We start from the raw sequence: 12,162 nt of genomic DNA, 5'->3' as shown, positions 1-12,162 counted from the left end.
TTTGGGTCGTTGGAAGGACCCCCTATCGCCCACACTCACTTGATGATGGTCGGAAAGGGGTTAAAAACCGTTTGTATAGCACCTCGCTGTACCAGTGACTGGAAGGCGGTCAAAATTATCCTTAGAGGACTAAGGAAATGTTTCTCGGTTATGGAGGTGATAAAGGGTTTGTCGTAAAGGGTTACGACGATGCAAGATTTAATACTAATCTAGATGACTCTGAGTCTCAATCTGGATACGTATTGAAAGTGGAAGCAATTAGTTAGAATAGCACCATGCAGAGCATTGTAGACATAGAAATTTGCAAGTATACATACGGATCTGAATGTGACAGACTCGTTGACTAAACTTCTCTCACAAGTAAAACATGATCACACCTAAGTACTCTTTGGGTGTTAATCACATGGCGATGTGAACTAGATTATTGACTCTAGTAAACCCTTTGGGTGTTGGTCACATGACGATGTGAACTATAGGTGTTAATCACATGGCCATGTGAACTATTGGTATTAATCACATGGTGATGTGAACTAGATTATTGACTCTAGTGCAAGTGGGGGACTGAAGGAAATATGCGCTAGAGGCAATAATAAAGTTGTTATTTTATATTTCTTTATTCATGATAAAGGTTTATTATTCATGCTAGAATTGTATTGATCGGAAACCTTAATACATGTGTGAATACATAAACAAACAATGTGTCCCTAGTGAGCCTCTACTAGACTAGCTCGTTAATCAAAGATGGTTAAGGTTTCCTAACCATAGACATGAGTTGTCATTTGATAACGGGATCACATCATTCGGAGAATGATGTGATGGACAAGACCCATCCATTATCTTAGCATAATGATCGTTTAAGTTTTATTGCTATTGCTTTCTTCATGTCAATACATATTCCTTCGACTATGAGATTATGCAACTCCCGGATACCGGAGGAATGCCTTCTGCGCTATCAAACGTTATAACGTAACTGGGTGATTATAAAGATGCTCTACAGGTATCTCCGAAGGTGTTTGTTGAGTTGGCATAGATCGAGATTAGGATTTGTCACTTCGAGTAACGAAGAGGTATCTCTGGGCCCTCTCGGTAATACACATCATAAGCTTGCAAGCAAATGACTAAGGAGTTAGTCACGAGGTGATGTATTACGGAACGAGTAAAGAGACTTGCCGGTAACGAGATTGAACTAGGTATGAAGATACCGACAAGCGAATCTCGAGCAAGTAACATACCGATGGACAAAGGGAATTACGTATGTTGTCATAACGGTTCGACCGATAAAAATCTTCGTAGAATATGTAGCATCCAATATGCGCATCCAGGTTCCGCCATTGGTTATTGACCAGGGAGGTGTCTCGGTCATGTCTACATAGTTCTCGAATCCGTAGGGTCCGCACGCTTGACGTTCGTTGATGATTTAGTATTATATGAGTTATGTGATTTGGTGACCGAATGTTGTTCGGAATCCCGTATGAGATCACGGACACGACGATGAGTCCCAAAATGGTCGAGAGGTAAGGATTGATATATAGGACGATAGTATCGGACACCGGAAGTGTTCCGGAGTGTATCGGGTATTTATCGGAGTACCGGAGGGGTTACCGACACCCCCGGGGGGATATATGGGCCATATGGGCCATGAGAGGGGAGCACACCATCCCACAAGGGGTGGTGCGCCCCCCTATGGCAGGAGGCCGAGTGGGAGAAGGAAAAGAGGGGGTTCGGCCCCCCTTCCTTCTCTCTTCCCCCTTCCCTTTTCTTCTCTGGTGAAATAAGGCAGGGGGGCGCCACTTGGGGAAACCCCAAGTAGGATTTGGATCCTAATTGGGGCGCCCCCTGGCTGCTCCCTCCCCCACCTATATATATGTGGGAGGGGGGCGCCTAGAACACACAACATCAATTGTTAGCCGTGTGCGGCGCCCCCTCCACAGTTTACAACCCCGGTCATATTCTCACGGTGCTTAGGCGAAGCCCTACGAGGATCACTTTACCATCGCCGTCACCACGTCGTCGTGCTGACGGAACTCATCTTCTACCTCGACGCCTTGCTGGATCAAGAAGACGAGGGACGTCACCGAGCTGAACGTGTGCAGAACTCGGAGGTGCCGTACATTCGGTACTTGATTGGTCGGAGCTAGAAGAAGTTCGACTACATCAACCGCGTTGTCAAACGCTTCCGCTTATGATCTATAAGGGTACGTAGACACACTTCCCCCTCGTTGCTATGCATCTCCATGCATAGATCATTGCGTGTGCGTAGATTTTTTTTGTTTTCCATGCAACGTTTCCCAACAGATTATAGGTACATGTATTTAACATAAAGCAACTATTAAAGAAATACAATTTAATGTCGTGAGTTGGAGGGGTCTCGCTCCTACCCTAAGACTAGCCATAGTGGGAGTAACTTCAACAGTAATATAGAGTCCAACTCGGCAATTTTGCCTATGTGGCAATGATTTAATGAGGAGAGAGGTAATTTCAGTACTCCCTCCATCACAGTTTACAAGGCGCGCTTCAACAATCTCGGGACCAAGGTGATTAGCGATTGGACTGGAAAATAGTATAGATGGTTATACTACGACGCCTAATTACTAGAGAAATTAACGCGTACACACATGCATGGAGTGCTTCCACCCCCACGTACACACATGCATGGAGAGAAAAATTGTGGGTTTGATTATGGTTACCATGCCCTAATTAATTGGGCATTAAAAGAAACGCCTAAAATTCCTTCGGTGGTGGTAATGCATGAGAATTGAAGCGCACCGTGTAAACTATGACGGAGGGAGTAACTTAGCTAGTTACCATAAAATCACCTATCCCAATACAATATGAACCTATAACTAATAAATGAATCTTTACATGACACCATACTTATATTACTATCCACTATGAAGGTAGTAATATAGCCTAGGGTCATGTGTATCTTACTAGTGTAAGTTACTCTTCACTATAGCTAGTCTAACATAAGGTGGGAGAGGGTCAAGCCCCCTAATTCTTATTTAACTAGTCTTTTTTAGCGGGGTCATATACCCATCTAAAATTAATTATTTTTTAGTAGTGTTGGCACTTCAAAATATATTTAAGTGTTTTTGGGGAACATATTTTGGCTACTGCGACCCGATGAGTATAAAAAACCCGACAATGCCGACGGCGAGGATGAATATTTTGTATGCCCTTCGGGAGACGTGAAATGTATTCGGTGCTTGACATCTCGCGTCAGCGGCTGCCACTCTCGCCTCAGCGATTGTTGTTCGCTCTTTCGCCCCAATCGCCCTCTGCTCTACCACCACTTCCACTCACATGCTCCGCCGTGGTCAACCACTCGTCCGCCTTAGCCACCATTTTTCTCTGCAAAGTCCTTTGGTCTACCCAGCAGTGAAACTAGAGACATGTCTCATGAAGGCAAACAACAAAAGATGGATGTGTTTGTCTCTGTGTGGAGGGAGGGGTGGGGGAGGGGGTTGAAAATAATTCCTTCCATCTAAGCCCCTCCCACCCAAAAATAAATCCTTCAATGATCTTTCTTGGGCTTGGGTCAGAGCATGGCGCGCCCGACATATATGTAGCGATGAGCCTTATGCATTGATTAGTCAACTATATCAATCGAATTCAAATGTGATGTATTATAATATGAGTTTCCCGGAGTGATACCCTGTCAACCCGCCATGTAGAAGCAAGCGGATAGACCCAACTTACACAGACAAGCATAGATTAGACGGAACTGTCAGGATATATAATTAACCATGTATTAACTAAGGATAGTCTTTGTTTATCCAACTGACATGTGGTTACCATCTTGCAAACCAATATCTCCATTCCCTCTAAACAAACTGTATACCAAGTAATTATGGCTGACATCATCATTGTTGGTTTACAACTAGTGAGAAAGAAAGGAAAAAGTGCATGGAGAAGAAGCTCAAATGTCGGCGCTATAATTTTAGGCTTTGGCGCTAAACTATGCTCGTCTGGATGCACTGTAGCAGTCCCGGGAAAAAGAGGTCAGGTGGGCACACCCACTCATCGGAACCCTGAAGCTCAATATTGATGCTTCTTTTTCATATGAAGATGATTATGGGTCTTGCTGTGCTATGATCCAGATGACGTTGGGGACTTGGTGGCGGCGGAGAATTATGTCTTTGCCTCGACGATGAACACCCACCGCCGAGGCGACGACACTCAAACATGGCCCGGTCGTTCTATGGGAATCCAACGGTTAATTGTCTACCCCGACTATCTCGAACTAGTGGACTGCATGAAGAGTTGAACGGGGTTAGCACCAGTGTGATGACGAGCATCAATGACTGGTTTGAAGCGTGCAAGGATTTTTGGGAAGGTATATTTTTAGCACTGCACGCGTGAAGCTAACCGCGTGGCTTGCGAGCTTGCTAGATTAGCTAAGATTACCACCCGAAGTTGTGGTTGAATAATCTTCCTTCCTCTGTTATCTCGTTAGTTGTTGATGATGTATTCCTGTTTGAAATGAAATAAAGTAGTGACGATGTTTGTCCTAAAAGGAATGTTCACTCTCTCTTTCTCTCTCTCTCGCGGGCGGTCACATCCCTTTCGGGTGTATATATGTACTGTTACTCATCAATATTACTCAACACATACTCCCTCTGTTTTGATTTACTTGTCGTACGTGCAGTACACTGGATATTTTGTAAAAAAAAAACTCGTACTTTCAAACACCTAGCAAAACGGCCCCGTCTCCTTCCTTCGGCCTCCGCCCTTCGCCCATGTGTCGCCTGGGTCAGGCACCGTCGGATTCCGCCGCCGTGCTGACGACTCCGCCGCTCGCAGCCCACCATCGTCACCGCCTACTTAGTCTTGATTCCGTCACCGCCCACCCGGGACACAGCTCCACGGAGGCGAGCTGGTCTTGATTACACAATAGCAAGAATGCCATTACGGCATCTAAATCGGGACGGAGGGAGTAGTTGATTCATTTGTTTTGTTTTTTGAAAGGAGTTGATTCATTTGTTACTTGTGAATTGTGTGTGCAATTTACTCTTCACAACATAGTGGTTGCCCGGAGCGAGACCCTGACAACCGCCGTACTGAAACACGCGGATAAACCCCAACCCACCCACCAAACAGACGTCGTACCACTGAACCGAAGCCACAAAGGAGCGTGGAGGAGCATCAATCCAGCAGAGGAGGGGGAGCGAGCGAGGCGCAATAAACGTGAGAAGTCGAATCCAGCGAGCAGATCAAAGCGAGCGATAGCCCCCGAAGAATTCCCCATCGGGAGAGGCCGGGTCTCAACCTTCCGCGGCAATGTTCAAGGCGCAGCTGAATCAGCTGTGCCAGCAGCGGCGGTGGCCGGCGCCGGACTACACCCACCGGAGCGAGGGGCCGGCCCACTCGCTGAGGTTCCGCGCCACCGTCGCCGTCAACGGCGAAGTGTACCACTCGCCGGACGAGGGCGACGGGTTCAGCACGGCCAAGGAGGCCCAGAACCTCGCCGCCAAGGCCGCCTTCGAGCGCCTCTCCGCCCTCCCGCCCCCTCCCCCGCCGCAGTCCGGTGAGTGCCAGATCCCCAGTTCCGTACTAGCGGATACGTCCGGGTTCTTACTTGCGCGAACACTTCGTGGTCGGATTTTGGTTCCCAACTTTCGGTTTCAGGTTTTGTTCCCGAGTAGCGCCTTACTTGCACGATTCGTAGACCGCTGTTGGTTCAGGATTCATGAGTGCAGTTAGCGTCTTTCTGGTTACATCTAGTTCATGTCCACATTAGGTGCATTTTCTTTTCTTTTCATCTGGGCCTGAACAAACTGGGGTACCATCAACTGTTAAAAGGCTTAAGCCATTTTGATAGCGATTGAGATTCTAGTAGAAATGGATAGTCTACTGGCTATTGAGATTCTAGTAGAAATGCATAGTTTATTGTCTATTGAACCAGTACGAGTCAACTTACACTGGTATTATCACCTCGCAAAAATGAAAACTTTACTGGCATTATCATCACAGACAAATGGAAATGATGCTCAGTTTTACCGGCAGGAGTACAATGCATTCATATCGGTAGATAGACTCACCATCACTAGCACACAATATCACTTGATTTGGTATTGATGGGGAGTTACTGCATTCATTTTCTCAACCACCTCCTGTTTATTTGGTAGCTATCTGATTCTGAAATGGTAGAAGTTTGGTGACGCTATAACGAACATAGTGAATCTGCTCGGTGGAGCGTGTACACAGTAAGCTACAGAGACGCTGTATTGAACTCACTCGTTCCATGTTTGATTTTAATGTGGGCATATAACTGCCTACTTTTGAAGAAGTTCTCTCTGTGTAGTAAGATCCTTATCATAACTGACAGAAACGTCGATGATGTACATGCTCACCTATCAGTAGTATTTTTTTTTTAGATTTTGTAAAACCATTCAACCGCATATAAGTGCCAATAAATATTATCAGTGTTCACCTAAACCCCATATTGCGCAGTAGTTTATCCCTCTCGGAATCCCATATTCCTTCACTACCTATGTAACTATATAAATGTCTCTCATCCCTCAAATTGATTTTATTTTTACACCTCTCATGCTGCTGTGAAGTTCTTTATTCTTGCCACTAAAAAGGTTCTTGATATTCTTTCACACTTGTTTCTCTATATTTGCAGTACTAACTATTCTGTATATTACAGAAACCCAACTTCCCTACAAGTCTCAGTTGCAAGTTTATGCTCAGAAGAGACATAAAGATTTGCCTTCATATGACACCGTTCGAAGTGGTCCACCTCATGCACCTCTGTTCAGGTCTACAGTAACCATGGATGGGCGCAAATTTGAAAGTCCTCAAGACTATCACACAACAAAGGAGGCAGAATTTGCTGCTGCAAGAGTGGCTTTAATGTCATTGTGTCAAGAAGCAAACCCATCAGAGCAAATGCCGGTTGGTTGCACCTATTTTTTATTCCTATGGATGGCTTTAATTTGCACCGGATTACCTATGCATCAGCACTAACATCCTTCAGCATTTATCTGTATTATTAGTAAACGTGTTCTCCCTTTTACAATATTCAAGAACTGAGTAAAAACTGAATTGTAACCATTGACTTCATTTACACTGTGCGGAAACATTGTCCATTTTCGTCTAATAAAATACTCTACCTTTTGTAGGCTGGATCAGCTTCATGTATTTCTTTGCCTGGAATCCAGATTAATCATAAGCTTCAATTGCAAATGTATGCTCAGAAGAGAGGAAAACAATTGCCTTGGTATGACCGTATCCAGGAAGGTCCATCTCATGCACCTCTGTTCAAGTCAATAGTGACCATAGATGGGCAAACATTTGAAAGCCCACGGTATTGTCATACAATTAAGGAGGCGGAATATGCTGCTGCAAATCTTGCTCTGGTGTCCTTAGCTCAAGAAGTAAGCTCAGAGGAGCAATTGCCGGTTGGTCCAGTATTTAATTATGGAAAAATTTCTTACCATTGCCTCACCTATTTATGATAACTAATCTAATCGCCATCATTTATCTGTACAACTGATAAACATACGGTCCATTTTCCCGAATTGAATAGATTATTACTCCCTCCGTTCCTAAATATAAGTCTTTTTAGAGATTCTAATATGGACTACATACGGAGCAAAATAGGTGAATCTACACTCTAAACTATGTCTATATACATCCGTATGTAGTCCATTTGGAAATCTCTAGAAAGACTTATATTTAGGAACGGAGGGAGTAGATAACACCTAGGAGCAATGCAAAACGAATTGTTACTGGTACGTATTGGAACAGTGAAGTATATTGGATGACTTGGCTTTTGTAGTGAAATTTTAAGAATTTTAAGGGGAACATAGGACAATGGCTTTTACATGGAATAGTTATGGAAGGGCCTGCTATAGTTTCTAATATCTTAAATAGCTTGCACAGACAGAAATATCTCCATAAGGTATTTGCTGTATTAGTAAATACTAATTTGATGGACCGGTCTACCTTTTGTAGGTTCAAGGAATGCAATATACAAATCCCCGGCATGAATTAGCTGAGAAAGAAGGCTCTTCCTTGCCTATCTATAATACTTCATCAGATAATTTAGAAAATTCCTCCATCTCCAAATCAACCGTGCACACTCAAGGCGAAAGTTTTCAGGAGGGACCTGGTAACACTAAGAAGCAAAAACAAATGATTGTTGCTGCTTTTCAACCTTCCAAAGACAGTAAGTAATTTAAACTCCTGAAATGAAGCTTCATATTAGGACGAACTTGACGAGTAGTTTTTGGTGGTGTGTCAGATTAGAGAAATTTTAAGATGCCCCCAAATGATTAGGGACTGCCGATTAATATTGATCTAATGGCTAAGATGATGTATTTGTTACCTTATAGAGGGTAAGAGGTCACTTTGACCTTATCAAGGGTAATGTTGTCTCTGCAATAGTTTACTCCACGTTAATATGTAGGATTTAAATGGAAATTATTATGTAGGATGGACATGTTGATACACATTATTATGGCATAATCAAATCGTTAATGGCAGTAATATTTGATATGCAGACCATATACGTAATATAATGCATTTTCACCTTTTTTTAGTTCGTCCAAAACTAATGGATTGATAGAGAAAATATTTAAATTTAACAAATGTCTTAAACTAACATGTATGAATGGTAATGAATTACTATGGTTTATTCATACCTTGAAATTTTATATCTATGTTATATTTCTAATCAAGAAGGGGAGCCTTGGCGCAGTGGTAAAGCTGCTGCCTTGTGACCATGAGGTCACGGGTTCAAGTCCTGGAAAAGCCTCTTACAGAAATATAGGGAAAGGCTGCGTACTATAGATCCAAAGTGGTCGGACCCTTCCCCGGACCCTGCGCAAGCGTGAGCTACATGCACCGGGCTGCCCTTTATATTTCTAATCAAGTGATGTATGTATTCCAAATTCATCATTTCATCGAGCTATTTACAAATTTGTGTCATTGAAATAGCCTGTCAAAATTACGGCTTCCATTTTATTGCTCGACGAGTCTTTGCATACCATCCTGGGTACAATTTATTTAAGGAATACATCTCTAATCTCTTGCAATAAGTTTTTCAAAATCATACACCACACCGGCTATCAAAATCATACATGACACGTACTACACAGCCGTCTCCCTATTCACGAGCATTAGGAGGCACATTTGTCTATTCATTACTTATGGCTATGCAATCAAGCATTTCATTGTGGATAGGATGCATAGATTCAGAGCAATTAATTGGAACGTGATCAAGATCCCATTGTGATCAATTGCCAGATTGTAGCCATTTTTACAAGAGAAAGCTGGTTACCATTTGTTATGGAAGGATTCATGCCAATTATACATGCCTTACTAAATATGGTACCGGTTGCCAGCATTATTTCTGTTAAGGTCAAAACTAACCTCCCTCAATCCCATTGTGATCAATTGCCAGATTGTAGCCATTTTTACCAGAGAAAGCTGGTTACCATTTGTTATGGAAGGATTCATGCCAATTATACATGCCTTACTAAATATGGTACCGGTTGCCAGCATTATTTCTGTTAAGGTCAAAACTAACCTCCCTCAATCAACGGCTCAGATTTAAACCTTATCTTACCTCTGGTGAGGTAAGGTGGAGCATCTTAAAAGAGCTCATCAGATCATTAACTCCTTAAAAAAAGGAAATTCCTGAACCTAGTTGACGGTAGTACTTCCCAATAATCCTACCCCTAAAACAGAAATCCCCTAAATGACAGTATTACCACCAGCCTATGCCTAATGTACCATTTGTTGTATGCCCTTCACTCTGAAAATGATAGAGTGACTAATCTGATTTCTCTAAGCATAGCCTCAATAGCTTCCCAACCATTTTTTTTTGCTACACTTCTACTTGTATACGATACTTTAAAATTATGCTCTGCATATTGCTTTGTGGATTATATTTAAAGGCTTTTATATTCAATTGCTCCCAGCTTTTTTTTCTCTCTTGAATGCACAATCTCGTGGAACTTTTGTGCATGGCCACCAACATTTTTTCTTCTAGTAGGGTCACAGATGCAACAAGGAACCGAAACCCTCACTGAGCAAGAGGTCAAGACTGTAGAATCTGATTCTTCATTTCCCCAAGTGTCAATGGGAACAAGTGACGGGCAGAATGACTCTAATGCCAGTGAGTTTTCTGCCTACCTTCCTATCTTTTTTGAAGAAAAAGCTTCCTCTTTTCTTTTTCTACATACTATTGACATGTGATGAAACCTCAGTAGACTTCTTCTGAACCAGCTTCTGATCCACGTTCCTGTTTATAATGTGATTTCCGTAAGAAACACATGACCTATAACAGAATTTTTATGTGACAAGTAAACTGTGGTGATGTGTTTACATACTAATAACATGTGAATTTTATATTGTTATCCATCATGCATGTTTCACAAGTTCTCTGTTCTACAATTTGCAGGAGCTTAATTTATGCTGCTTTAACTTGGAAGACTTCAGAGTTTGGACAGTCCACTGATCATGCAATCATAGATCTAGTTTTGGACATTGTAGCAATCTAAATGAACTATACCTTTTCTGTTGATTGTTATCTTGTATGTATGTATTTGATGTCAATGATTGTGTCATACTGCAGTATGAGTTTGTATTTGATATTAATGATTGTGTTTCTCTTGGTATCTATTTATCTTGATTGTTCCATCTATTGACTCATATGGTTTGGCCATTTTGCAGTTGAGCATGATTCTTGCTCTGTTGGCTCTCGTATTGATCTTCCTGTTGCTGACAAAACACAATCTCTTGATGAACCTATCCAATCTGGCAGTATGGAAAATGTTAAACAAGCTGCTCCAGAGCCAAGCATCAAGGCTGAAGTAATGGACTTGACACAAGAATGCAGGTCACCCCCGTTAGTTTCAGTGCCACCAACTGATATGCTCAACCTTGTGGCAACAACAAGTACAGTGCCTGTTGCTTTACAATCTCGTGTTGAAACTATCCAGCCTGTCAAGATGGAAAATGATAAACCAGCCATTCCAGAGCCAAGCACCGAGGCTGAAGTAATGGACGTTGCAGAACCAAGTGCTGAGGCTGAAGTAGACGTTCCAGAGCCAAGCATCAAGGCTGAAGGAATGGACGTTGCAGAACCAAGCGCTGAGGCTGAAGTAGACGTTCCAGAGCCAAGCATCAAGGCTGAAGTAACGAACTCAACTCCAGAACACACATCTCTCCCCTTGGGCTCAATGCCACCAACCAATACTTCCAACCTTGTGGCGAAAGCAACCGCAGTGCCTGTTGATTCTGCCCGATGCGGTTACTCGATGTCAACTAACCGAGTCCAGATCTACCCATGCCGTCCTGACCTAAAATTACCAGAGGGGGCTACCGTGCTTCCCTTTAGTGACGACAAGTGGGTGGCCGTGAGCCTACCTTTTCCTTGAACCCTGAAGGTATTCTTAGCTTAGTGTCCCTTGTTTTATCAGTGTCCTTTGCTCTCTACTAAGTTGTTTTCTGTGTCCAAACTCAAAATGCAGGTGGTAGCACCGCGGCTATAGGTCCATAAGAGATGGAGCCAGCCAATGCACCTGTCATGTTGTACGTTGTAGTTTCACCACGAGTTTAGTTCCACGCCCCTCTCGTGTTCTGCTAGTAAAGTTGGCGAATCGTATCCTCACTGCAACTCTAATTATTCTCCTGGGACATCGTTATATTGATGTAAGTTATGCTATCTAGCCGATGGTACTGAGCTCGACCATCTCACGGAACCTGAATTTCTGTTGTTACCAAGTTGTCACTTTTAATTTAGAAGACTACGAACTTTATTGGGACCATTCGGAGTTTTGATCTTGAGCTTGCTCTCTGGTTGGCTTTCTATTTTTTTTAGACGGGCCTCTGATTTGGTGATATGCCGGTCGGCCTTTGCTCTCGCGAGGCATGTTGCACGATTTTTTCTTCTTTCTTCCATTGTTGTATTTGCATTCATAGCGCTGTGTGGTCTATTCTAGAGACACTTCATTGCGGAATGCCCTAGAGAGACTCTGAGAGTTTTTTAACTGGCTACACTTCTAGCTAGTTAGTCTTGAGTTCCTTTGAGACACTCCGGAGTCTGGCTGTTCTGGTTAGGCTTAACTTTGCCGTTTGCATTTTAGAAACGATCTTATATCATAGGACGGAGGGAGTAGATAATTGCCTGTGCATTGCAATAGGATA

At 42.9% G+C, this 12,162-nt stretch overlaps 1 protein-coding gene across 4 annotated transcripts; it reads left to right on the top strand.

Moving 5' to 3' along the window:
• The first annotated feature begins 5,050 nt into the window (after window positions 1–5,050).
• LOC109765068 (double-stranded RNA-binding protein 1) lies at window positions 5,051–11,783 on the top strand. 4 transcript variants are annotated; one of them, XM_020323853.4, is made up of 7 exons: window positions 5,051–5,527; window positions 6,653–6,900; window positions 7,128–7,406; window positions 7,963–8,176; window positions 10,007–10,129; window positions 10,687–11,402; window positions 11,487–11,783. In XM_020323853.4, the coding sequence occupies exons 1-6, from the start codon at window positions 5,281–5,283 to the stop codon at window positions 11,391–11,393; spliced, it is 1,818 nt and encodes a 605-aa protein (XP_020179442.1). In that variant the 5' UTR covers window positions 5,051–5,280; the 3' UTR covers window positions 11,394–11,402; window positions 11,487–11,783. The 4 variants fall into 4 exon arrangements, with proteins under 4 accessions (XP_020179442.1, XP_020179441.1, XP_020179443.1 ...); XM_020323852.4 differs by having other exon boundaries at window positions 10,004–10,129; XM_020323854.4 differs by having other exon boundaries at window positions 5,058–5,527; window positions 7,128–7,382; window positions 10,004–10,129.
• Window positions 11,784–12,162: the final 379 nt, after the last annotated feature.

This window comes from Aegilops tauschii, chromosome 3 (genome assembly GCF_002575655.3).
Source record: "Aegilops tauschii subsp. strangulata cultivar AL8/78 chromosome 3, Aet v6.0, whole genome shotgun sequence".
In the NCBI taxonomy this organism is placed as follows: domain Eukaryota; kingdom Viridiplantae; phylum Streptophyta; class Magnoliopsida; order Poales; family Poaceae; genus Aegilops; species Aegilops tauschii.
This window is presented reverse-complemented; position numbering and strand designations above follow the sequence as displayed.

Excerpts from the sequence above, each read along its gene's own strand:
- LOC109765068 (XM_020323852.4), top strand. The coding sequence starts at position 5,281 with ATGTTCAAGGCGCAGCTGAATCAGCTGTGCCAGCAGCGGCGGTGGCCG. Across the intron at positions 7,407-7,962 it reads GCTCAGAGGAGCAATTGCCG|GTTCAAGGAATGCAATATAC; the intron begins GTTGGTCCAGTA and ends TACCTTTTGTAG. Across the intron at positions 8,177-10,003 it reads TTTTCAACCTTCCAAAGACA|TAGGGTCACAGATGCAACAA; the intron begins GTAAGTAATTTA and ends TTTTTCTTCTAG.